The following is a 25596-nucleotide window of genomic DNA, read 5'->3' on the forward strand; positions in this document are numbered from 1 at the left end:
CAAAAACGATGCAGAGGACTTTGGGGGTGAGATGTGTTCCATAAATGTCCTGGAGGCAGGGGAGAGAGACACCAATGATCTTCTCAGCTGCTCTCACTATGCGTTGCAGAGTTTTTCGGCAGGACGCGTTGCAGGCGGAATACCACACAGTGATGCAGCTCGACAGGATGCTCTCGATGGTGTCTCTGTAGAAGGTGTACATGATGGGGGGTGGGGCTCTGGCTCTCCTCAGTTTGCGGAGGAAGTAGAGACGCTGTTGTGAATTCTTGAGTTGATGTGGTGCATGACTTGATGTAGGCAGTGACAGTCTCTGAGTACTCCTGGAGGTCAGTGGAGTAATTGCATGTGGCAGCCTGCTTAAACATGTTCCATTTATTTGTGTTGAAGCAGTCTTGAAGAACCTCTGATGATCCTTCTGGCCACACTTGAATCTGTTTTTGAACTCACTGATGTGCTGGTACAGTTCATCTAGTGCGTCGTTCCTGTTGCTGGTGATGTTGAACGGGGGAATGTACACCGAAATGAGCAGTATAGCAGTATATTCCCTCTCCACCAGGGGTGAGCAGTGTTTTCAGATCACAACAGTATCGCGTTATTGATGTAAACATAAAGCCCGCTCTGTCTGCTCGATAGCAGGTCAGCTGGTTGAGCTGAATAGCACAGTCTGGAACGCTGTTGCTGAGCCATGTTTCTGTCGGGACAGAGAGAAGCCGCTGCGTGTGGATGCGCAGCCATCTTGCACACATGGTGCTGTTTTGTTTATAGTTCTTTAAGCTACTTAATTATAATTGGTTTATAAGCATTATTTTAAATATTATGCACTTTTTTTCACAGTCATATTTTCTTATGCTTCATATTTTCTTATGCTTCGAATAAACGTGCATTAGTAATATTTTGCCCAATGCGTCCTCTTGTGGCCTCAGAACAGAAGCCAAAAGCTTTTCTTCACCCTAACTAAAATGATGCACTTCAAATTCGAATGTAATTTGATGATATTGACATTGACAATGATAATATCACCAACACTCATATAAACAGTAGCTGTGAAGATCGCGTGCAAAGAGGAACGCAGCAACTACTTGTCAGCACTGTCCTGTGATCTATCACTAAAGTAGCTTAGACTCTCAATACTTATTATAGCATATTTTTCTACTTTTGAAGGAACTAGGCTATTTACAACCCACAGCTTCACAATAATAGAGACGGTATGACTAATTCACACACGCACTCACTCGTACTGGTACTGTGCTAATTTATCTTTATCTGATCTTTATTTATCTCTTACACCGAGCAGTAATCTGTAAGAAATATTTCGAACATAGATAAAATAACTGCTGATAGTGAGCTATGATGTCAGATCACTCTTTCAATAGGAAAAAATCATATTTACAGTACAAAGCTTGTCAGTGAACAATGATGAACAAAATAATCGAGGTAAAATGTTCAATTAATCGAGGTTTTGATTTTAGGCCATAATTGTCCAGCCCTAACATAAAGGACACTTTAATGTACACATGAGAGTTCACACTGGAGAGAATGTAATCAGTGTGCAAAGAGTATTACAATGGCAAACGGTCTCAGAGTACATCTGTGCATTCACTCCGGGTTAAGGTTTAACTGTGTTCAGTGTAATAAAAACATTTGCCATCTCACCAAGCCTTAAAAGACATCTGGAAATCAGTGCAAATAAGAATCCTTACAAATGTTATTTTTGTGGAAAGTGCTTTTCTCACCTGTACTATTTCAAAACGCACATCAGTGTGAGATCTCAAATGTGCTCTGAGTGCGGGAAGACCATTACTACAGCCGCCCACTTGAAACATCTGTCTACATGTCTGTCTGTCTGTCTATATACACACACATGACGTGTTTCAAGTTTAAGTAGATGCATTATGCCTATATACATAATGTTGCTGGTTTTCTCCACAGGAGTCAGTCATTCTGTCTGCATGTGTGACATGGAGAATCCTGAGGCAGCCAGATTAAATGTTGAAATGGGGAACAAGATGCATAATGAAGCAGAAGACAAACCCTTGAAGTTAAACTGTGCAGCAAAGCTGCTACAGGGTCCCGGCGAGTACACCTGCCGCAGAGCTCACAGTCGTAGCCATCACACAGAGCACCAGTGCGTTCATCCAGGTGCACGGCCGTATAACTGTGACCGCCCCAACCTGAAACACCACCAGCTCGTCCGCGATAAGGAGGAGCATCATGAGAGTCCATCATGGTCTCAAATTCATCCAAAACTCAAGATTAAAACCAATCAGAACATGAACCAGAAGAAGAAAATGCACCGAAGCCTCAAGAAACTTGGCAGAGATGATTTTGAAAGTCTGAACACCAGACTCCAGAGGATTGCTTATGACATTGAGGTTGTGTTGTGAAGGAAATGGACTACATTAGAGCTAGTCAACATATTTTAGGCTTTTTTTTGTGGCTAGTGTGATTCAGCTTTCGTAAACATGTCTTTTCATTGTGCTAATACGGAGTAGGATTGTTGGTTTTCCCAAATATTATCTGCAACATCAGCCAGTGGAGCTTCTGCTCTAACATTACCAGTCGTAATGCAAGTGATGTGGCTTTGATACGTCGCTGCACTCGTGTTCGGTAGAAACACTTCGCTGTAGATTGTTCACAGTTTCCAGGTGACATTTTTTTGTATTAATATTTCATTCAGTCGCGGTTTGGTCACAGGTGTTTGTATTTCAACTAATTTACTCTTAGTCTAATGACCGTGTGCATCTACTCATCCGTTATGAATAATCAGTTCTTCTGGGTCATGTTCATCAAGTTCAAAATATGAAGAGAAAATAAATTGTTTAAAGAAATGATCATAAACTAGACGTCTTTAGACAAAATCAGCATAAAAAAAATACAAAGGGATGTTTATCTTGTGCACTTTTAGATTAAAATCCATCCATCTGTAAGAAACCACAGAGCTGTAAAAGACAGCTGTTAAAGTGGTCGAACTGAATGCTTAAAAAGAAGAATGGAATATATAATCATTTTCACTTTTTCACTTTAATATAGCTGGAAATCTAGCTATAGCCGCTATAGTATAGCGATGAAGATCTAAGACAATGAGGAGCATTACTACATGATGTCTTAAGTGATTTTCTAAAGATTCTTGAATGAAAAACAGTAATCATCAGAAATATGTCTTTATTTCTATAATGTCCTTTTCGCAGTGCATGTTAACTTTCGACTTTTAAATTAAGTAGTTTTATTGGCTTGAACAGTTGCTTTTATTATTTAAAATGTTTTTATTTCTGCTTCTCAAGGCCTGTTTTTGTTGTGCCTTAAATTTGACGTTTGATGTAAATAAGAGTTTTCTTCTTGGTAGTACACCAACACAAAACTTTGTGAATTTCACGCTCCCTGTGTATTTGTTCGTTCACTTTCACTTGAAAGTACACTCTTTGTTTTCACTGTAGGTTGGCATCAGTAATACCATAGTAACTGCATGGCAATGATGAAATCTATCCAGAACCACTGTTTTGTAGATGTGACTTGTACAGGTACTATTTCAGCTCTTATCTCATGTGACGACTCTTCATCACCATCAGAGGGCAGCACCTTCAAACAGGTTATGCAATACATAGCTGTTGCATTAGACTTAAAGGGGTAGTTTAACCAAAATTGTTAATTGTGTAATTAGTAAATAATCTCTTCATAATGTTACAAAACTGTAAAAATTATTAGTATTATTATTTTATTTTTACAGAATACGAAAAGACAATATGAAGAATGGACATGAAGGTGAGTACATGATTGCAGAACTATACTTTTAAGTGAACTGTGCCTTAAGGGATGTGCTTGTGTGATAATTCCTCTCCTCCACAATGTGGCAGCACCTCCAAACATGAGATTAGGTTCGTATAGGCTTCATGGTTTGAATATTTATATTGTTTGCATGCACAGAAAACCCAGATAATCTACCACGTTTGTAAGGTGTGCAAAATATAGCCTGCGGACACTGTTTGAGGTCACCTTGACCTCACATGTCCAGTGCAACAAATGACATTCCCTCAAGTAATTAAATTGGCGCAATAACCATTTAGTTTCCAGGACAAACTAACTAAAACGCCATGTTGAACCATATACAATATGCAACAATATCCAGCACGGCACAGTGTAGTTCTGAATACACAATTTGTCAAAATCCATACTAAAACCTCCAAGTGCCGACATAAATTAGGTTCAGTGACATTGGACCTCCCAGAATCCACCTGGAAACAAAATGTGTTTCAAGCTTCTGGACTGACGCAGTGAGAGAATGAAGTTTAGCAGATTAGTAATCAAGTTCTGTTAGACACAGAGTGAGAATAAGCTTACTAGATATTTTTGAACAAAAACTTATATAAAGTTGACGTTGTCTCAAAGTCTGTGCAACTGTTCATGGAGTCTGTCGTTATTATCGGTCCTGAACGTGACAAGCCAAAATGTACAGTAATTTAAGGCTTTACTTCTCCATCAGAGGGGCTTTTAAAGTTAGGAAAATGTTATTTCTGAATATTCTGTAAAGGTTTTTCCAGTTTTCATTTTCTTAAAAAAATAAAACCGTTTTTCATGGCAAATGTAACATTATATTTTGTCATTTTGTTAATGCTGGATGTCCTGTGAACATTCTGAGACAAGTACTAACATAAAAAAAGAAAAAAAAAGTTAAACAAATGTCCAACAACATATTTCAGGGAAACCCCAAAAGCAAAACTTATTTCATTGTTTACACAGACTCAAGTTATTCTAAAATTTCTTTCCTCTGTTGAGTTTCTTTCCTCGTAATTTGCACGCAAAATATATATTTTTTTGAATAATATTGGTAACCAAACACTCGATGGCACCCATTGACTTCCATATAATTTTTTCCATACTATAGATGTCAATGGCTACCAATTTTCTGTTTCGTTAACATCATTCTTAAAATATCTCCTTTAAGAATAAATTAGAACAGAATTTTCATTTCCAGGTGAGCTGTCCTTTTAATGTTATGAAAGTTGATAATGGATCATTTATAATACTTTGTTCATATCTTTGAGAGAACCTTGCCAGATCATTCTGAGAATGTTAGCTGGAAGAGCGTTATGTTTGCTCCAGGTCATGCAATACTGTATGTCTCTGAGTTAACTTAAGTAGACTCCCGCCACACTCAATGAAGGATTTCCTCGAATGAGCGTCAGTCACATGATCTCTCTGCCTCACGCTGCTCTGGTTCAGAAGCCTCTATAGGAGGTGTGAGATTCCCTATAGCAGTGTGAGACCGAACCCCTGGACTCTTCCGCTTACTCAAACCCTCTCCTGATGGACTCTCCACAGTCTGGAGGTGATTATGTTGGGAATTATTCAATTTAACCCAGTGAAGTCTGTCCATTAACAAGCCATGATTAGAGCAGTTCTCTGGAAATTAATCAGTCCTGGGATCCACTGTATAATGTTGCCACTTTTTTATTTTTAATTCAGATCACTTTCATTGCATTGCATTTCTGTGTCAGTATTCTGATCACCCAATTGGTTTGTTTCGATTTATTTATTATAACTCAAATCAGTTTTTCATGTTTAGTTTTTTATTTTATTATTCGTTTTTATTTTTGATATTCAGCACCATGGTAAATGAAGTTGAAGTGACATGTTCTGTCATGGAGGAAAACATCTGTACGTCTGCCTGAGGCCACACAGCAGCAGAGTTCAGCCTGAGATTCAAGTTTGCTTTATGCTCTGAATTGATAAACATCCTCTTCATGTACAGACAAACATGCAAGTGCATGTGCACACATAAGCAGGAACTCATATGCCTGAAGCTTATAAATTTGTCTCATGAATATTAATTAAATTATATTGCTGATGCAAACAATGATGCGAAAGTCAAGCAAAATGGTACTTCTGATAAAAACATTATACACCATAAAGAATATGTATTTGTCGCTAGGCCTCTGCATGTGCATGCAAACACATGGCTGACTGTTGTTGCCCTGGGGCAGGTTCAGCAGGGCAGGTAGGGTGCAAAGCCCTCGTGCCCTGCTGAAGAAATGCAGCCCTCTGACCTGACCATCAACCTGATCTGTGAAATCACCCATTACCTGAAACCCACAAACAACAGGTGTACTTCAGCAGCATAGATTCATGCTTAAAGGGATAGTCCACCCAAAAATGTAAATTCTGTCATTAATTACTCACACTTATGTCGTTCCAAACCTGTAAGGCCCCCGTTCATGCAGGTTGAGGAGGAGCTCAATGTGGGGACGGAGAGCCAAAGAGACAGGGCGACACCGAGGATCCGGAGGGCCAGGGCAAAGCAAATGACGGCGGAGGCGGGGATCCAGAAGGCCACAGTGGAGCCGGAGTGACCGAGGACTAAGACAGAGCTGGAAGGCAGGAGGAGCCTGACAGAGCCTGAGGGATGGAGTCGAAAGTCGTCCGCGATTGTCCACAGTCAGAGGCGATGCACAAGACACCAGCACCCACTCCACAAAGACACCAAAATTCCCCCAGAGGACCATCTCTGGACAACCGTGCTCTGCTCTCGTCATTGAGGCTGGGCTTGTAGAAAGTGCAGAAGCAGTAGTCCAGGTAGTGGGTATGATTGGCATCACCCTAGCCCCATTTTGGAGAGTATCCACGGAACGCAAACAGTGCATGCTTTTCTATGCCAGCCACACCACACAGATATGTTTTCTACGTTTATTTCTCGTAGCTTCATAAAATCATTAAAAATGGTCTGAATACAATACCAAATATGTGTAATTCAAAAGATTACATGACAAACTACAATTTCTGTCATGTAATTTGTAATCAGTAAGGGATTACAATATGTAAGTGATTTGCCCAGCCTTGTTTATAAGTAACTTTTCTTGTCACATTCATTAGGCTATAATTAAGTTAAATTGTCTGATCTTGACACTTTGGCGTAGTATGTAGTAGCCTAATTGCCATCGCATAGCGCAAAAAGTCATATAATTTTTTTTGCTGTGTATGGAGGAATTTATTCGGCAGATGCATTTCCGTCTTTCATTATTTGTATTATTGCTTTATTCGCCAAAGTCAAAAAACACCTAGCGTGCGTGAAATCTTTTTCGCAAATCAAGGGATTTTTATTACAAATTTGCCATTTCTGATGCGATACTTCAAAATGAGCATTAAAATGCAAGCAGTTTTTTAGGTTTCATTTCGTCATTCAAGCAGCCTATATAGTATACGACTTAGATTTAGATATTAGAGGTAGATTTTTCTGACCCAAATCATGTCAGCGCACATCACATCGTAGTTGCGACTTCTGAACTCATAAGTATGAGCCTCTGAAGGCAGCATATGACTCCAGCATTTGCTGAAGAGGTCATGTGTGTCCTTTTAATGAGCGCTGGAGCTAAAGGACTGTACTTTAGAGGTGCATCTGCTGACTTCACCATGAATGCACAGCGCGACACACTTTAGCAGTTCGAGGTCAGAGAGCTAATCTCTAAAACAAAGATGCTAGCTGAGAGCCTAATCTGCATCTTCTGTCCAGACAGAGATGTCACACTTCCCTCAGCCGCTAGCAGGCTCCAATTAGGATGTCGTTAAGGAACTATGAACACACGTCAGTCACATTCCACAAGGCTTTCTGATCTTACTAATCACAGCAGAAACCAGTTATTAGAGAGCGCTGATTGTTATGCTACCAGAAGAACTTGAACTAATTGCACGGTATTTACTGCGACACGCTTAAACTCTGATCTGATCATGTGTACAGAACAAATTTAAATCATAAATCTTTATAAATTAAAAATCTGGACTAGAATAGGAGAAGCTTTGTTATGAAACAAATAGTTCTGGCTGTAAAATCTGATTGGTTGAGCCATGTTTTTATTACAATAAGCCACAAGTGATTGTGCAAGTTAAAATGCACCAAATTCAGAAAATTGTTAAATTTAATAAAAATTGCTAGAGCAGTAATTCAAAAAAAAAAAAAAAAAAAAAAAAAAAAAACATATTTTCCAAGAATTAATATCATATTACTTAATTTTTTAATATTACTTTTATAATATTACTTTATCTGTGAATTTGTTTGTGTTTGTATCTATAAATGTGTTTATATATAAATATGACTGTGTAATGTAACTTAAATTAAAGAATGTGCTTGTGTGTGTTTATCACATCATAGCATATATATATATATGTATATATATATAAAATATGTAAATTATTGACAATTAAGTTATTTCTTATAAAAATAATAGCTATTAGATATTAGACATATTATTTTTGTTATTTCTAATTCATATTCTTATATCAATTTTTATTTATATTAATTTCATTGCTGAAAATGTATTCATTATTATTGTATATAATAGGTATGTTTGGTAGAAAGTAAGTAATTTAATTGCCAAGAATTTTATTTTATATCAAAAATAACATTTTTGTTCATCAAAGTAATTTAATTTTAAACATACGGCCACAGATATAGATTTATCATCTTTATTTTCCTCTAAATTACATTTTATTCTAAATTAACATTTTTGGTTACTACATTGTTATGCAACTGTAACATTACTGTAGACATTATTCATTATACAGAAAAAATATTGCATCATAATTACTACCGTAATAATTTAACATTGTGTTTTATCCTAATGCTGTTGCTGTTGTTTTATAACGGCGATATAAACCACGAGAGGCCGCACATGACTCGTTGTAAAACTATATGTCTTTGCCATGGTAAAATGTCTTAAACACACATCCTACAGTGCTTTATTGCTTAGTAACATTTGATGCATCAGAATTTGACGTAATTCTCTGAAATTGGACACAAACCGCAGGAATGTTGAATTTGTTGCAGAAATATTTGCATAGACGAGCACAATTTTTCGAACCAATGTTCAATAAACTGTTAAATGTAGTAGTAATAATAATAACTGAAATTATTCTAACACAAACGTTTATTATTCCAACTTCTCCAGCAATTGTATTTTTAATTAGGGATGCACGATATTGGATTTTGGCCGATATTCGATATGCCGATATTTTCAAAATAATTTTGGCCGATACCGATATCGATATATATACAAATATATACTGATATATTTCAACTTTAATTTTACTGAAGAGAAATCCATGTATCTCTTCTGTACTGATTCTACCATAAATGTATTATTTTACAAATGTAGACGGACATTCACATCTGAAAAACAGGTCAATTATTTCACTTGGAGAATATCGGTTTGGCTCATCGGCAGAAATATTCATACCGGCCGATACCGATGATGGTCATTTTAAGCTTTTATCGGCCGATACCGATGTTGTGCCGATATTATCGTGCATCCCTAATTTTTATTATTATTATTATTATTATTATTATTATTATTATTACTGTATGTGCAAAAGTTGAATTTGTTGTGAATACATTTGCACAGGTGAGTGCATATTTTCACACCAGTGCTGAATAAACTGTTAAATTTAATAAAATGTTTTACAGCAAAAATTACAAAAAAGTTCAAATATAGGTTCTTTACATGTGCCAAGAATTGATATAGTATCATTTTATTTTAGAATATTTCGCTATATTAATGTAATTTGCCAAAAATATGTGTGTCTATGCATGTGTGTGTGTGTGTGTGTGTTTACACTATTTTGATAGTGTATCAACTGATACTACAATTAAACGGCATATTTATAGTGTTAGCGATCAACGCATCTTAACTTGGTCAAATGATGGATCTCTCTGTCAGTAGACAGGATTACGATCTCATCTAAATGTTTCCCCCATGCCATCTTCTCTGCCTGGCCTTCACCTCCGTGTTCTCGAGCTACTCAGCTGTTCTGTCGTTACTGGGGTAAAAATAGCCGTCGGGCAGAGAGTTAATTCAGGCCGCTGTCAGCTGCAGGTCCTGGTTGACAGCACAGGTCTGGAGATTCTCTCTTCTCGGGCTTCATGTCGGAAACCCAAACTCATGCATGTGGCATCATTATAGTCACCCCTGAGGGCCATACAGAGCAAACACTGAAACTCATGTATATTTCCATTAGCTCCACAGGCTCCACAACATGAAAAAGTTTGTTTCCAAATGTCTCTTGAATTCAGCTCACAAATACATTTTTGTTCCTCCTTCAACTGAACCCATATTTTAAGTTGATTTGGTCGTATTTACTTTAATCGAGTAGTTTTAATTTGACAAGCTTCTACCAAGCGATAAAAGAGTTTGAGGAAAAGTACTGTACTGTTTGTTTAGACAAACGTTTTTCTTTCATTTCCAAGTTGCTATTTATTGTGCTGTCTTAACTACAGACAATGATATAGTTTAAAGTATATAGCATTTTATAATTTGCATATATGCAGTACAGACCAAAAGTTTGGACACACCTTCTCATTCTGTAAGGAATCCTTAACAGGACTGCTATTTTCCTCCTGGTCGGCAGGTGGCGACCCTCACCAGACTCCTGCTGAACACTACACCTCATTATGCCTGATGCCTCACACCTGTGTCTTGCCCTATTTAAGTGTGTTTGTGCCATGCCTTATTGTTCAGCCTTGAGCCTATTTTACCTGTTGCAAGCTAAGTTAAGTTTAAGTCTTTGGACCCTTGTGTCTATTTTTCTTTGTGCAGTTTTTGGTAGTGGTGGGCAGAGCGAGGCTTCATGAAACACTGAAACAGTTGAAGCAAAGTGCCGTATTTGTTTCGAGGCTTCGAAACTTTACCGACACCCGTCTCCACGGTGACACCTAGTGGCCAATTGCCCATGTCATCTGAAACAACTTTGACAACAAGCCATTTAAAAATAAATAAAAATATTTTGTTTTCGTTAATGTGGTGATATTTTAAAATCCTATAATAATATCCTATATAATCCTATATCATAATAATAACTAGGTTATTTTGGTCATGAAAAATGAATAAAACAAATAAATCCACAATGGTCTAATTTTTTTTTTTTTTTTTAAAGATTTTTATTCAAAAATATTAATTGCTCTGCTGTGGAAGGGCTTAGCCTACTTCTTTTTTTACTGATAATTTCTCCAGCCTTAGAAAAAATCCTCTCACAAGGGACACTTGTTGCTGGCATGCATAGATATTTTTTAGCAAGGACATACAAATGAGGAAAAATCACAGCTCTCTCTTTCCAGTAACTTAGTGGATCATGGGTTCTTGGCAAAAATGCATCTTTTAGGTACTTTTTAACTTCTACTGTGGCATCTGCTGTGGCACTGTGTATCGCCTGGGTTTCATGGATACGACTATCAAAAAGTTCCCATAAACTGTCCTGGGTTTCTGTTGTTGATGTTGTTGTTGATGATGATGATGATGGGCCTGATGTTGACTGTGGCTCTGAATGAAAGTAAAAACAACAATTAGTTACTAAGTCTAAACTGACAGCATATATGAAGTATAAGTCACATAATTATTCAGATGACATAACTCCATAATGTCAGATGAAGAGTGAAACTGCTAACCAGGAGTTGCTGTGTTTGAACGCATCAGCGAAGCACACTCCAGTGTGATCTGCTTTTCAGCCTCCTGGGCTTTGGCAGGATTTCCAAAACCCACATTTTTGAACCTTGGGTCCAGCAGAGTAGCCAGAGCCAAGGCTCTGAATGACTCGTACCCACCACATCTTGAGTGCAGACCTTCTTGCAGGTGTGTGCCTGTTCAAAACACAAGCAAACCATATTGGTTATATTGATAAAAAATAATATGACAGTTGCGGCCAATACATTACATACAGTAGTATGGTCATTGTGGCCTACCTAATTGTGCAGTTGATTCCTGTGCTGATTGGCCTTTTTTCTGCGATAGCTTGTGCTGCAACATCCTGTAAAGTGGTATGAGCTTTGAAGCAGACACTCTCTGTTCCTCTGACAACTCTGTCGTTGCGAGTTTGAAAGGCTGCAGTAGTGACAATGATTCTTGTATAATGTTATACTCAAAACTTGTCAGCGGAGCAGTATCACTGTTTAAATTTGATAGCGCTGCACCCACTGGCTCTCGTTGCTCATACAAGCGCTGCAACATGTCGTAAGTGCTGTTCCATCTTGTGTCCACCACCTGCATCAGTTTCAGAGCTGGTCTGCCCATCAAGCCCTGCATCTCCACAAGCTTGTCCTTTGATTTGCAGCTGGATCTAAATAACCCCACTATCTTTCTGGCTTTCTGTCGTATTTCATTGATGAGTGGGGTTTGATCTAGGGCCTTTTTTACAATTAGATTTAAATTGTGGGCAAAACATGGGACATGTCGAAGGTTCAGTAGCTGGGCACTTAAGATCATGTTGGATGCATCATCAGTCACCATACACTGAACTTTGGTGGTTATTCCCCACTCGGCCATTAGCAAAGCTTTAGCCTCCATGAGATGCTGGGCTGTGTGTGTTTGGTAAAACCTCCTTACACCCAGTACAACAGTTGCCAGCTTTGCCTCTGGTGTTATGTAGTGGCAAGTAACACCAAGGTATCCGTCCATATTAATGGAGGACCACATGTCAGCTGTAAGGCTAACAAAATCTGCCTTTTTTAGGTCCTCCATTGTCTTCTCCTTAGAAATGTTGTACCTTTCGGTTACCATCGTTTTAAGTGCCTTCCGGGATGGGAGGACATAGCTTGGATCAAAAGCCATGAAACCCTCATCCTCCACGATAGTGAAGGGCTGCAAATCCTTTACCACCTTGGGCCCTATCTTGCACCCAGCGCAATTGACTTTGTACACCGACGCATGTGTCATTCCTATTTTGCACCCGCGCAAAGCGCGCTTTTCCCTCCACAGAAGCACGTCGCTAAACTAGTGAATGAACTTGCGCTCCCTGGGCGGATCAGCGCAAAAAAAGAGGCGTGTTCCGGCGCAAACAATCCCTGGTGCTATTTTGCTGTTCCATTAAGCAATTGCGCCACTGACCAGAAAAAACCTAGTCTAAAGTCAGTGGCGCGTTGCGCGCTGTTCATTATGCTATTTTAAGGGCGCATGTTTGACCTTAATGTATAGCGTGCACAACGCGCATACACTTTGCTCATGTAATCTACACAGATTTTTATTAAGATTCATAAATTGTTACACTAAAAAAATATTAACACATGAGATGACGGAAATCATTGTGGTGTGTCACGAAGATGTGAAAAAATAGGCATAAATCTTGATTACAAATTATTCAGGCTAATTGTAGTAATGAAGGATCAGACCTGTTTGCCCAATAGTGGCAATACATATATGTATATAAGGACATCTGACAAATATGTTTGTCCGTCAAGAACCAGGAAAAAAAATCGATGAAACAATTGTGGCTATTTCCTCCCACGCCTGTTTAACCGACGCTATTTTGGGTGGGTTTCTCCCATCCCCATACAACACAACTTCTCTGTCTTACACTGCTCTTACAAGAACATCAGTCTCCTCGGCTGTGAACCGCTCCTGGCGTGCGCCTGGTAAATACGCCATAATAATAGCAATCCATAATGGAACTTGCGCACCTGCTTTTAAAGGGAATGTTGGATGACGCTCTGATTGGTTTATTTCACGTTACGCCCAAACCACACCTATGAATAATGAAGCTACTTCAGACCAACCCATTTTAGATTTGCGCCGGGCGCAAGAGCCATTTATCCCGCCGGGAAAATAGCAACAGCGCCGAGACCCGCCCACAAACTTACTTGCGCTTCGCGCTTTGACACTTGCGTTTCAGATCGTTAAAATAGGGCCCCATGTCTACAAGAGCCTCATCCAATTCCCTCTGTCTGCCTTTTAAAAGAAAATAAAGATAAAAGATTAAAAGTACTTTCACCAAACTAAATTTAAAAAAAAAATAAAAGCTTTTTCAAGTTTGGAAAAGTTTATGCTCAGTGTGCAAAGACAGATCAAATACAATATAAAATTACAACAATTAGGAAAACCAAAATGTTGTCTTCAAGCCTATAAAAATATCTATGTAATACAGTGACTAAGTTTGTGAGATGTTACATTTACATATTCAGAGTGAAGCTGTTTTCAACATGATTGGGAGTTTTGGAAAAGATTGACGTTACGTTGTAAGGCTGGTGGACACAAGCCTAAGTCTATTTAAAACTATGGACTTTCTAAACAGTGTTACATGAAGTACATATTATATCAAACAATGTATACCTTGTTTAGATGGCCCAGCAGTGTCAGTAGAAGGCCTAGGTTCAGGGGGAATGTTACCATCCTCTGCACACTGCAAAATGGCAGGATGAGTGCTCCTCAAATGGCGCATCATGGATGATGTATTGTTGAAGTAGGCTAGCTGCCTATCACAATACATACATCTCACTTTATTTGGGGTTTCCAAATGGAAATGCTCCCACACCACAGATTTACGGCATCTCTTCTGTGGAGCCTCCATTTCTCTCTATTCTATTAATGTCTATATATATATCTATCTATCTATGAATCTATATATTTATGAAAGTATATATATATATATATATATATATGAATCTCTCTCTCTCTCTCTCTCTCTCTATATATATATATTAATATATGAATCTATATATAAATTTATATATCTATGAATCTATCTATCTATATATATATGAATCTATCTAAATTCTATATCTCTAACTACTGTGCTATCTGTCAATATCTAACTTAGCCTATATAAATGTGTCACTATATCTATCCTAACTATCTGTCACTGTCTTTAGTTTATCAGTAAATATATTTAACTTAAATGTAACCTAAATATAACTAACTAAATCGCACTATAAATGTCAATAAATCGTAAACGCTATCTCAAAATCTTTCTCCTCTCACAAAAACCCACGAGGTGAAGGTGCATTAACTCCTCTTTTAAACTTTGTGGCAGTTGAGACAGATGTGCGATTGTGTGGTTTGTTCCCGCCCCTGTCAATCAAACGCAGACTCGGCAAGCGTGCCACCTGTCGGTCGAGACACTTATGAAACGCGCAGAAGCTTCGTTTAGCCATAGTCACGTGACATGGGTGTTTTGAATCACAGTTCGGAGCAGTGTTTCGAAACATCTACGCTTCGGGATCTCGACACTGTGTCGAAACGTTAGTTTCGCGTCAGCCATCCCTAGTTTTTGGAAGCACAGCTTCTCTTGTTTTGTTGCACCTTTTATTAGTAAAGTTTTGTCTTGTTGAAGACCCACGACTCCTGGCCCTTTGATCATCCCTGCTCTTGGATTCATTTAGTGGGGAGTTAGCTCAATCCAAAAACTTTGGACCCAACAGATCTGTGTTCGATCCCCACCTAGGATGTACTGCCAAATTCTCTGAAACATCTTTGGAGATGGCTTATGGTAGATAAATGAACATTGAATTCACAGGCAACAACTCTGGTGGACATTCCTGCAGTCAGCATGCCAATTGGGTGCTTCCTCAAAACTTGTGACATCTGTGGCATTGTGGTGAGTGGTAAAAATTTTAGAGTGGCCAGACTAAGACACACCTGTGCGATAATCATGCAGTCTAATCAGGATCTTGTTATGCCACACATGTGAGGTGGATGGAGAAGTGCTCACGAACCCAGATTTAGACAGATTTGTGAACAATATTTAAGAGAAATAGGCCTTTTGTGTACATAGAAAAAGTCATAGATCTTTGAGTTCAGTTCATGAAAAATTGGGGCAAAAACAAAAGTGTTGCATTTATAATTTTTTTCTGTGTGGTTATTTTTTTTAAGAAAATAAAGTTGAAAAGAACAGCATTTATTTGAAATGGAAAATTTTTATAAATATTTTTATTGTCATTTTGATCAGTTTAACGTGTCCTTGCTGATTAATCTCACTGACCCCAAATACATATTATCAAAACAGACCATATATATATTTAAACTGATCTAAAAGTCCGTTCAGGTTTTATTGTCTGGCAGCCAATCAAAAGCTGAACATCTCAAAACACTTTGCATTACAGAGAAGCTATTTTTATCTGCTGATGTTCTTTATTATGTGCAGTAATGCTTCTTTGGCTAAAAGGCAATGGAGAGAAATCTTTATAGATCGCACATGGGAACAATAGGGATTCTCAGAAGAGAATCTCACACACTTGAGGTTGAAAAAGATGTTTCTTCTGTTCTAACGCTGAACCTGTGAATGATTTCAGGCGTGTTGTGTCGTCTCCAGCTGTCTGTTAAAGCCCAGAATATGCCCATGTCGTCTTCAGTCTTTACACAGTGCCTGTCGCACAGCTTTCAGCAGCTTGCGCTGAGATCAGCAGAGTTAAACCAGGCCAAATATGAGCCGAGTCTTTAAAAGGAACAATATGTCAGTTCACTAAGCCAGCAAACAGTTCATACTGTATTGACAAGTAACATCAGAGTGGAAAATCCTTCTGACATTGCTTTTGTTGTATGGAAAGTTCTGTGGGTGTTTACAATTTAACTATTGAAATATGTCATCGTAGTAAACACAATAAACAGCTTTTAAAGCCTCTGGGATTATGAATCCCGCAAACACAAGGCTATATTTGTGCCGTTCAACTCGGTCCAAAAACAGCAACTGTTGAATAATGGATGACGTGAGAAAGATCGAGCAACAACAGGACACTTTTACTGAGATAATTGGCCACTTTGGCTGTTGGGAAACATTTCAGCATGATAACGTTTAAATCGAAACAAGATCTCGGTCATGGCAATTAGGAATTTGACTTTGGTGCATTGCGTAAAGGATTTTGTAAGTAAATCAGTTGCAAAGTGTTTTGTTAATGCCATTTTTAACAACGAGACGATGATGCATGCATGTAAAAACATTGCTTTTATGTCTGTCTTAGGTCACTGGATCATAATAATGACACCCGCATTCTTCACTTTAGAAGTTTAAATGGCAAACACAGTCCTGAAATTATCACTTACACATATGATTTAGAAGATGTGCTTTTATTTTTCATTCTAAAGCATAAATGTTTGTCAACTCTATTGTACTCAATACAATTTTTGTCAGATTGGCCAACCATTAGTTTCCATTCGACAAAATTTTTCACTACTAAACATTTATTTATTTCATCATCATGATTACAATTAAGTATAATGGTATCTAACATTATCTATACTTGGAGTCAAAAGTATGTTCTTGTTTTTACCCCTGGTTCTTAAACCCTTGTGAAGTTAAAAATGGGTTACTCACAGTTATTTCCAATGCTGTAACTAGAAATTGAGGTAACACTTTAGAATAAGGTTCCATTAGTTAATGTTAGTTAACTACTTTCGTTAACATGAACTAAGCAAGAACAATTCTTCTACAGCATTTATAAGTCTTAGTTCATGTTAATTTCAACATTTACTAATGCATTATTTAAATCAAAAGTTGTGCTTGTTAACATTAGTTAATGCACTGTGAATTACCATGAACTAACAATGAATAACTGTATTTTCATTAACTAACATTAACGAAGATTAATAAATACAGTAATAAATGTATTATTCATTGTTTGTTCATGTTAATTAATACATTAACTAACATTAACTAATGGAACCTTATTCTAAAGTGTTACCGAAATTGAGATCAAATAAATAAATAAAGCTAACAACCAAAACATCCTTTCACAGACTTTTTAAAACTTAAATATATCAGGAAACAGCAAAGCTTCCCTGGATGATCCAGAAGACATGACTTCAATTTTTTTTGTAAACTTTGAGCCTAAATTTCATGTTTTAGTTTTTGCCAAGCTAAAATACATTTCAGATGTCACCAACATTTGTAAAGACTTAACTTATTTTAAATGTTAATGCACATTTATCACCCTAAATGAGAGAGAGTCAAATTCTAGGAAGAAATACAATATATAGTTCAGCCAATTTTCACTCAATAATAAAAAAAAACTGACCAACACAACTGAAGGGTAAAAAAAACAACCAACCAAATGTATGAGCAACAGTAATAGATAAAGTGATTTTATTCATGATTTGTTGTGTTAAATATCTTGTTTTGCATATTTTTTACAGGTCCCAAGTAAAGGGCCCGAATTACTCTCAAACAACCTTTTAAAGGTTTTATAGGTGCATTTAGGTAATTTGATCGTTTTTCTGAATAACTGTTCAACTCATGTTGAAACCTTTAAACGGCATTGCACGAGCAATTACTTTAGCTAATTTAAACGTTTTCCCACTACCTGTATCACTGCAGATTTCTCAAAGAAATTAGTGGAGAAGATGTGAGAGCCGTCTGCATCTCACTGCGTTTCTACTTCTGAAAGTGTTCAGTTCAGCAGGAGCATTGCATGGTGGATGCAAACGCACACTTCCTCCTCTCCAGAATTGTTTTAGTCTAGCTTCTCCTAATTTCTTCCAGAGCCTGATGTTGTTTGTTTGGAGTGTTTACTGTCATGAGCTCATTCCATACAGACCACAGGTGAGAAGATAAAACCTCCAAATAATCCTGACGTCATACCACACAAGTCAAGCTGGAGGAGGTTTGTACATTGGTTAATTTTATAAGCGTGCTCTGCATTTCTGCATTTTTGATGATTTAAGGCAAGACACTTCTTCTCCCAACACCCACCTCCCTCATACACTGGTCAATTGTGAGATTTTGGGATATTTTACTTCCATAACTAGTGGAAAGGAAACATGTTTATTTTATTGCACTTTATCTATTTGCGTTTGTACATTTCTTTAAAAGTTTTCTCCTCCACTTCAGCAGCACTTTCATGCACCAAACTTATTCGTGAAACCTATTCTCTGAAGGTTTCTATTGAGGGGTTTGCTCATACAGTATATCATTCCTACACAAAACTGTTATGACTTCACAAGACTTAGAATATAAAGTCTCATGGACTACAGTAATGGTGCTTTTATTGTGCTATTTTGTTTATTTATCTCTTGACAAACTGATCATTATGGACTTTTGTTGTAAGAAAAGGACCTTAATATTTCATGTTTCACAGATAAAATACAGTATGTTTGGAACGAGATTAGGGTGAGTACACTAAAAATAGATATCTATCTCAAAATTTCATTTTTATTTGGCATTTCTTTTAATTGTTTGTGAAATTCTAAGCAAATATGTTTCAAATATTGTGTTAATAATGGCTAAATATGCTGTACGGAGAAATAAATGAACATCACCAAATAAAAATGATAAAGAAAGTGAAATATGGGATATCCGATGAATGTTTTGTGTAAGTCTTTCATTTCTTTTAATGCATTGTCTCATTTTGCTAAAATATTTCAAGTTTTGAATTCATACTTTGAGTGTTTAGAAGGCTACATCAGCTGGTGATTTCAACCAATCCTTGAACATTTGACAGTGATGTAACAGTAAAGCGGCCAAGAATCCCATATGGAGCGGTGGTAAATATTTTGTGGTTTTAATAAGAGAAGTTGGTTTTGTATGAGGGAATCTGTAGATACTCTAAATCACCTAAAAATAGATGCAGAATTATTTTTTTATAGTCTCAATAAAAAATGTTTACTAAACTTGGGCTATTGTTTACTTAGAATTTTTTTTTTTTTTTTTTTGCGACTCGGTTGATTCAGATCGGCACTTCGGAGCCTGTTCGCGACTCGGTTGATTCAGATCGGCACTTCGGAGCCTGTTCGCGACTCGGTTGATTCAGATCGGCACTTCGGAGCCTGTTCGCGACTCGGTTGATTCAGATCGGCACTTCGGAGTCTGTTCGCGACTCGGTTGATTCAGATCGGCACTTCGGAGCCTGTTCGCGACTCGGTTGATTCAGATCGGCACTTCGGAGCCTGTTCGCGACTCGGTTGATTCAGTTCGGCACTTCGGAGCCTGTTCGCGACTCGGTTGATTCAGATCGGCACTTCGGAGCCTGTTCGCGACTCGGTTGATTCAGATCGGCACTTCGGAGCCTGTTCGCGACTCGGTTGATTCAGTTCGGCACTTCGGAGCCTGTTCGCGACTCGGTTGATTCAGATCGGCACTTCGGAGCCTGTTCGCGACTCGGTTGATTCAGATCGGCACTTCGGAGCCTGTTCGCGACACGGTTGATTCAGTTCGGCACTTCGGAGCCTGTTCGCGACTCGGTTGATTCAGATCGGCACTTTGGAGCCTGTTCGCGACTCGGTTGATTCAGTTCGGCACTTCGGAGCCTGTTCGCGACTCGGTTGATTCAGGTCGGCACTTCGGAGCATGTTTGAGATTTTTTTTTTTTTTTAATTCAGATCTGGACATCGAAGCAGGAAGTGTTTGTCAAACAGTGATAAATTAATATTTGGACTTGAGGCTTTTTTTTTACCTATCGATTCAGCATGTACATGGACCCACACACAAAGGTGGACACACTCTAGACGGGTGTGCCAGGTATGGTGACCACCCGTCCCGCGTAGCGCGTGCGCGCACAGCGTTTGAAGCCCAATACAAGCGTCCCACAAATTGAGACTGTGTCACGCGTAATCAATGATTGCTCAAAAAAAGTTGGTTGCTATAACTGGAGTCACCAACCCGTCGATCGCGTTCGACAAGTCGATCTTGGAAGCATGGGCGTAGGTTTGGTCTCAGCTTTGGTGGGGACATCATCCTTCTATCATCCTGGGAAATACTATCACCACAGAATCTGCATTTGAAAGCCTGGTCAGTCACTACAGCTATTTGTGTGGCCAGCTAGTTATTTTGCCTACTTACTCTCTGACTCTGCTTTATGAAAAAGCTTATTATGTCCCCTTTCTTTTTTTCAAAATCTGAGAAAAAAGGTGCGAGTCTCCGGTGCGAGTTGGGAGGTGCGAGCCTCCGCGGACTGCGCGCGCACCTCCCGAAACAGACGAGACATTTATACTTGACACAACTGTTTTAGACTGAAAACCAGACCATACAACTGATTTAGACGCGGGTGACGGTGTGATGAGATGTACTAATATCCGTCTGCTCGGGCATGATTGTTTTAGGTCTGTAATTGATTGATTATTGAGGTAATAGGGATGGCACGGTTCGCCCGTTAGGTTCACCACACACGGTTCGGCACGCGCTTCAACTTAAATCTGACAAAGCATCTGTAATATCATCTGTAATATGACTTGCTATAAATGGCACGTAAAAAAACAGGTGTCAGCTAATAAATGTTTCTATTGATGCATGCGCATTCTGGCTTCCCAGACATTACAAAAACATGAGAAAAATAAAAATAAAAATCCTGGACAAATCATTCACTCTTGTTCAACGCGAATGCTGTATATGAGCAGTAATTTATTCCGTCATCACCTGGGTGCTGATATCTGTGTTTAAACTAAACTCATTTAAGCTTTGTCAGTTTAAACATTTAAGAGCCAGAGGCAGCGAGTTCACGCGCGCAGTGAGAAGATTTGTGCATGCGCTCATCCGAAGCGCGCAAACCTGCGCCTCGGCACGCGCGCAAATATAAGATCTATATTGAGCAACTACAATTCATTTTAATATAATTATGTATTATAATGTATTTAAAGTGAATAAATTGTAATGAAAAATAAACAAAATGAAATAGCTAAAAGTTCAAAATGATCGCATTTGGAAGAAAATTATTACATTTAACACTAACTACATTTTGACACGACCTGCAAATTAACACTAGGAGTATGGTTGGACGGAAGCAGTGTGACAAAAATACTATCCCATAATTTTGCACAGTAATCTGACAATAAATGTGGCACACCCAGATTTTCATATGCACACCCAGTCTCTTTTCTGGCTACACTACTGCTACAATAATAAAGTGGAAGTGAGTTGGCCTTCGCTTATCAGTAGACGTGTGAAATGTCTCCGAGTGGTTTTAAGTGCGGTGTGAGCGCTGACAGAGGAGTGTGATCTCTTTCCTGGGGTGATCCTTCCTGAACTTGACCATCACTTCATTGTTTCCCGCCGGTTTGACTGTCAGAGTGTACCTGAGGGGATAAAATCCCATAAATGCAAATAGATGTCACAAAGCTACAAAGTTAAGAGCAGAGTTTGAGACGTTGTTGAGATCTCTTCTGATACTCATGTGAGGTTATAAAATACTTTTTTCCCAGAAGGGAAATCTTCGAAGCTAAATGCACCTCTTCACCGTTTCATGTTATCGCAGTCAGTGAGATATTTCTTACACTTTTAAAAATAAAGGTTCTTTATTGGCATTAGTGGCTCCATGAAACACAAAAGTTTATTTATAGTTAACAAAGGTTATTTAAATTATCAAACCAAAAAAGGTTCTAAGGAATCACTACAAAAACAATGTATTTTTAAGAGTGTAAGGGTTGGAGTGTCACTCTAGATCCGGATGACAAAAGCACTTCTTGTTCTCTCCGGTGTAAAGTCTCCATCTGGGCATCATGAGAATGGCTGAGAGCTTTTCCAGTAAAAGGATCTGTGCTGATTCAGTAGTTTAGACGTTGTGATGATTCAGCAGACCGAGGTCACGTCCTGCTCAGATTCCCACTGCTGCTGGTTTGGGGTCATCTATGAATCACGGTTAACAAGCGTCTTTAATGAGCGTGATAAAGATCTTAATTTAACTGAGCAGCTGATGCAGCAGCTTCAAGAAAACCATCACCCTCATTCACTTAAAAAGCTGTTTTACTATTAGTTTAAACTCTCAATCCTTGCTCAAATTTGCCTCAAAATTTTTTAAAGATTTTTTTTCCTGAGATCTTAGAAGACATAATTTGGGATCTATATATGAACTCTTAGTTATTGTACTTGACACCCTTGTGTTTTTATTCTTTTCTCCAGATCTGACAACTTTGAGGAGGAATATCTGAGTTGATGTTTGAGTGAAACGTCACTGGGAACATTTCATCTCTCCAGCCACGAAAGGGAAACCTACATTTACATGGATTTCTTTGGCAGATGCTTTTATCCGAAGTGACTTACAGTGCATTTATTAGCATGTGTTCCTTGGGAATTGAACCCTTGACACGAGACATGGCTTTGTGAGTCTGTACTCTAGTAGACGAGCTCTTTACTTTCATGTTGTTGTTGCTTCACTAAAGCTCTTCTTTCTTCCAGAGCGTGTGACTGTCTTTGTGAAAACCAATGGACCAAACACATACATGAAATGAAAGTGTTCTCAACATCTCTTCGTGTTTTGTCTCTTTTCATCACTAATAATCTGTTTTTTGATATTGTCATCAGATCCGTGCTGCTTATTCTTCATATAAAATCAAAGAAAGTACTCATGTTGGCTTGACAAAGCAACTATCCTCGGACAACGAATGTGCTAATCATATAAGCGAAATGCTAAAAAATGTTAAATCATGCTAGCAATGCATTAATTATGTCAACACTGTGTTAAAGCATGGTAAAAACATATTAAAACTAGTGCTGTTAATAAAAAAAAAGCTTTTTAATGTGTTAAAACATGTTATAAGCATGCTAATACATGTTAAATCATTCTACCAATGTGCTAAAAGTTATCAGCATGTTAGCAATTTACTTAAACATTTTAGCCATGTCCTATAACGTTATTGACTTTGAGTAAATTCTTTAAACTTCACGTTTTTCTAAGTTATTTCAAGCAATCAAGCCAACGTTAAAGTTTGTTTACAAACTTTACTCATTCGCTGTTCTTGTGATTGTAATTAAAATCGATGACGTGTCTGAGAGCTGGCTCTGAATGATAAGAAGAAACGCTCTGCTGTTTTCTGCATTTAATCTGGTTGTTTCCTACTTCAGTTTCCCTCTTGACACTCCAGAGTGGTCGTGAAGTCCAAAATCACTATTAATATTCTCTGATCGAGGTCAATCTCACACAATTAGCTCTTCAAAGACCAGACGAGTATTTACTTACAGGTCTTCATGAGAGCGCTTTGGCCTTTAGATCCGTGTACAGTCTACTATAAAAACAGAGCTCGTTCTCATGCTCAGCTGATGGCAATTAACTAAAGTAGAGCGAGTTACATGATCTGGGTTGTAATGGTTTGCAGATGAGATAATCTCAAGATAACAGACTTGTTGTAGAGAGAGGTGAATAGGCCTTCACTTAAATGTGGAGTGTGTCTGTTTTAATACTTAACTTTCTTGGATCTCAGATTAATGTTCAGGGTGACTAAGGGTGAAACTTTCTATGAAACTTTTAAAATATTGATATGTTTTATTTAAGTGGCATTTTTGAGGCCGAACTACCAACCATTAATAGATTTGAAATGTGACATTTTACGGTTTTTAAAAAATATATATAAAAAAGAATCAAACACACATTAGATCTAATATTTTTAATGAACGATTGGTCGAGTTGGTCATACTAAATATTTAAATAAAACAAATCTTAATAATACATAAATTAATTAATAATTTTTTTTTTATAATTTTTTTAAGAGCTTTTGAAAAATATGCTGGAGTTGGGTACAAAAAAGATACAACAATACATCAGTGGATACAACGATATTTATTTATTGATTTTAGTTTGCAAATGTTTTTCAAGATTTAGTTTTTAAAAAGCAGGTTTGAGTTATATATGAAATATATTAAATATTTTTTTTATTATTTTTAAACATTAAAACACTTGTAAAAAAGGAAATATTTTAAAAAATTAATTTAGATTTATACACATATATATATATATATATATATAAATTTAAAATGTTTTTCAAATATATCTACAAATATATATGTATACTTTTTTGAATTGTACATTGATATTTTAAATACATATTGAGTATTAAAAATGTAAAATATTTACTACAATTTTTTTGTTTTTTGAAAAGGGAGTTTTGAGTTTGAATATATTTTTAGTATTGAAATAATATATAAAATTGAGTACTTTTTGGGGGGGGGGCAAATATTATTTTATTATTTTATTTAGAGGATCCATTACTTTATTTTATGACCTGCAACCTTTACTTTTGTGAGTCCGATAGCATAGAGGTGAGCTCAAAGCTAATGCACATAAACTAAAAGCCACAAAACGCAGATTCAGATCGGCACTTCGGAGCCTGTTCGCGACACGGTTGATTCAGATCGGCACTTCGGAGCCTGTTCGCGACTCGGTTGATTCAGATCGGCACTTCGGAGCCTGTTCGCGACTCGGTTGATTCCGATCGGCACTTCGGAGCCTGTTCGCGACACGGTTGATTCAGATCGGCACTTCGGAGCCTGTTCGCGACTCGGTTGATTCAGATCGGCACTTCGGAGCCTGTTCGCGACTCGGTTGATTCAGATCGGCACTTCGGAGCCTGTTCGCGACTCGGTTGATTCAGTTCGGTACTTCGGAGCCTGTTCGCGACTCGGTTGATTCAGATCGGCACTTCGGAGCCTGTTCGCGACTCGGTTGATTCAGATCGGCACTTCGGAGCCTGTTCGCGACTCGATTGATTCAGATCGGCACTTCGGAGCCTGTTCGCGACACGGTTGATTCAGATCGGCACTTCGGAGCCTGTTCGCGACACGGTTGATTCAGATCGGCACTTCGGAGCCTGTTCGCGACCAACCATTAATAGATTTGAAATGTGACATTTTAGGGTTTTTAAAAAAAATATATAAAAAAGAATCAAACACACATTAGATCTAATATTTTTAATGAACGATTGGTCGAGTTGGTCATACTAAATATTTAAATAAAACAAATCTTAATAATACATAAATTAATTAATAATTTATTTATTTTTTTCATAATTTTTTTAAGAGCTTTTGAAAAATATGCTGGAGTTGGGTACAAAAAAGATACAACAATACATCAGTGGATACAACGATATTTATTTATTGATTTTAGTTTGCAAATGTTTTTCAAGATTTAGTTTTTAAAAAGCAGGTTTGAGTTATATATTA

General features: G+C 37.7%; 1 protein-coding gene across 1 annotated transcript; it reads right to left on the minus strand.

The window, feature by feature from the left end:
* Positions 1-10582: 10582 nt before the first annotated feature.
* Positions 10583-12006, minus strand: LOC128011803 (zinc finger BED domain-containing protein 4-like). Its single transcript, XM_052594526.1, has 3 exons — positions 11717-12006; positions 11423-11614; positions 10583-11297 (listed from the first exon to the last, which is right to left on the minus strand). The coding sequence occupies exons 1-3, from the start codon at positions 11979-11981 to the stop codon at positions 10909-10911; spliced, it is 846 nt and encodes a 281-aa protein (XP_052450486.1). The 5' UTR covers positions 11982-12006; the 3' UTR covers positions 10583-10908.
* Positions 12007-25596: the final 13590 nt, after the last annotated feature.

The sequence above is a fragment of the Carassius gibelio genome, chromosome B23 (assembly GCF_023724105.1).
Source record: "Carassius gibelio isolate Cgi1373 ecotype wild population from Czech Republic chromosome B23, carGib1.2-hapl.c, whole genome shotgun sequence".
Lineage (NCBI taxonomy): Eukaryota > Metazoa > Chordata > Actinopteri > Cypriniformes > Cyprinidae > Carassius > Carassius gibelio.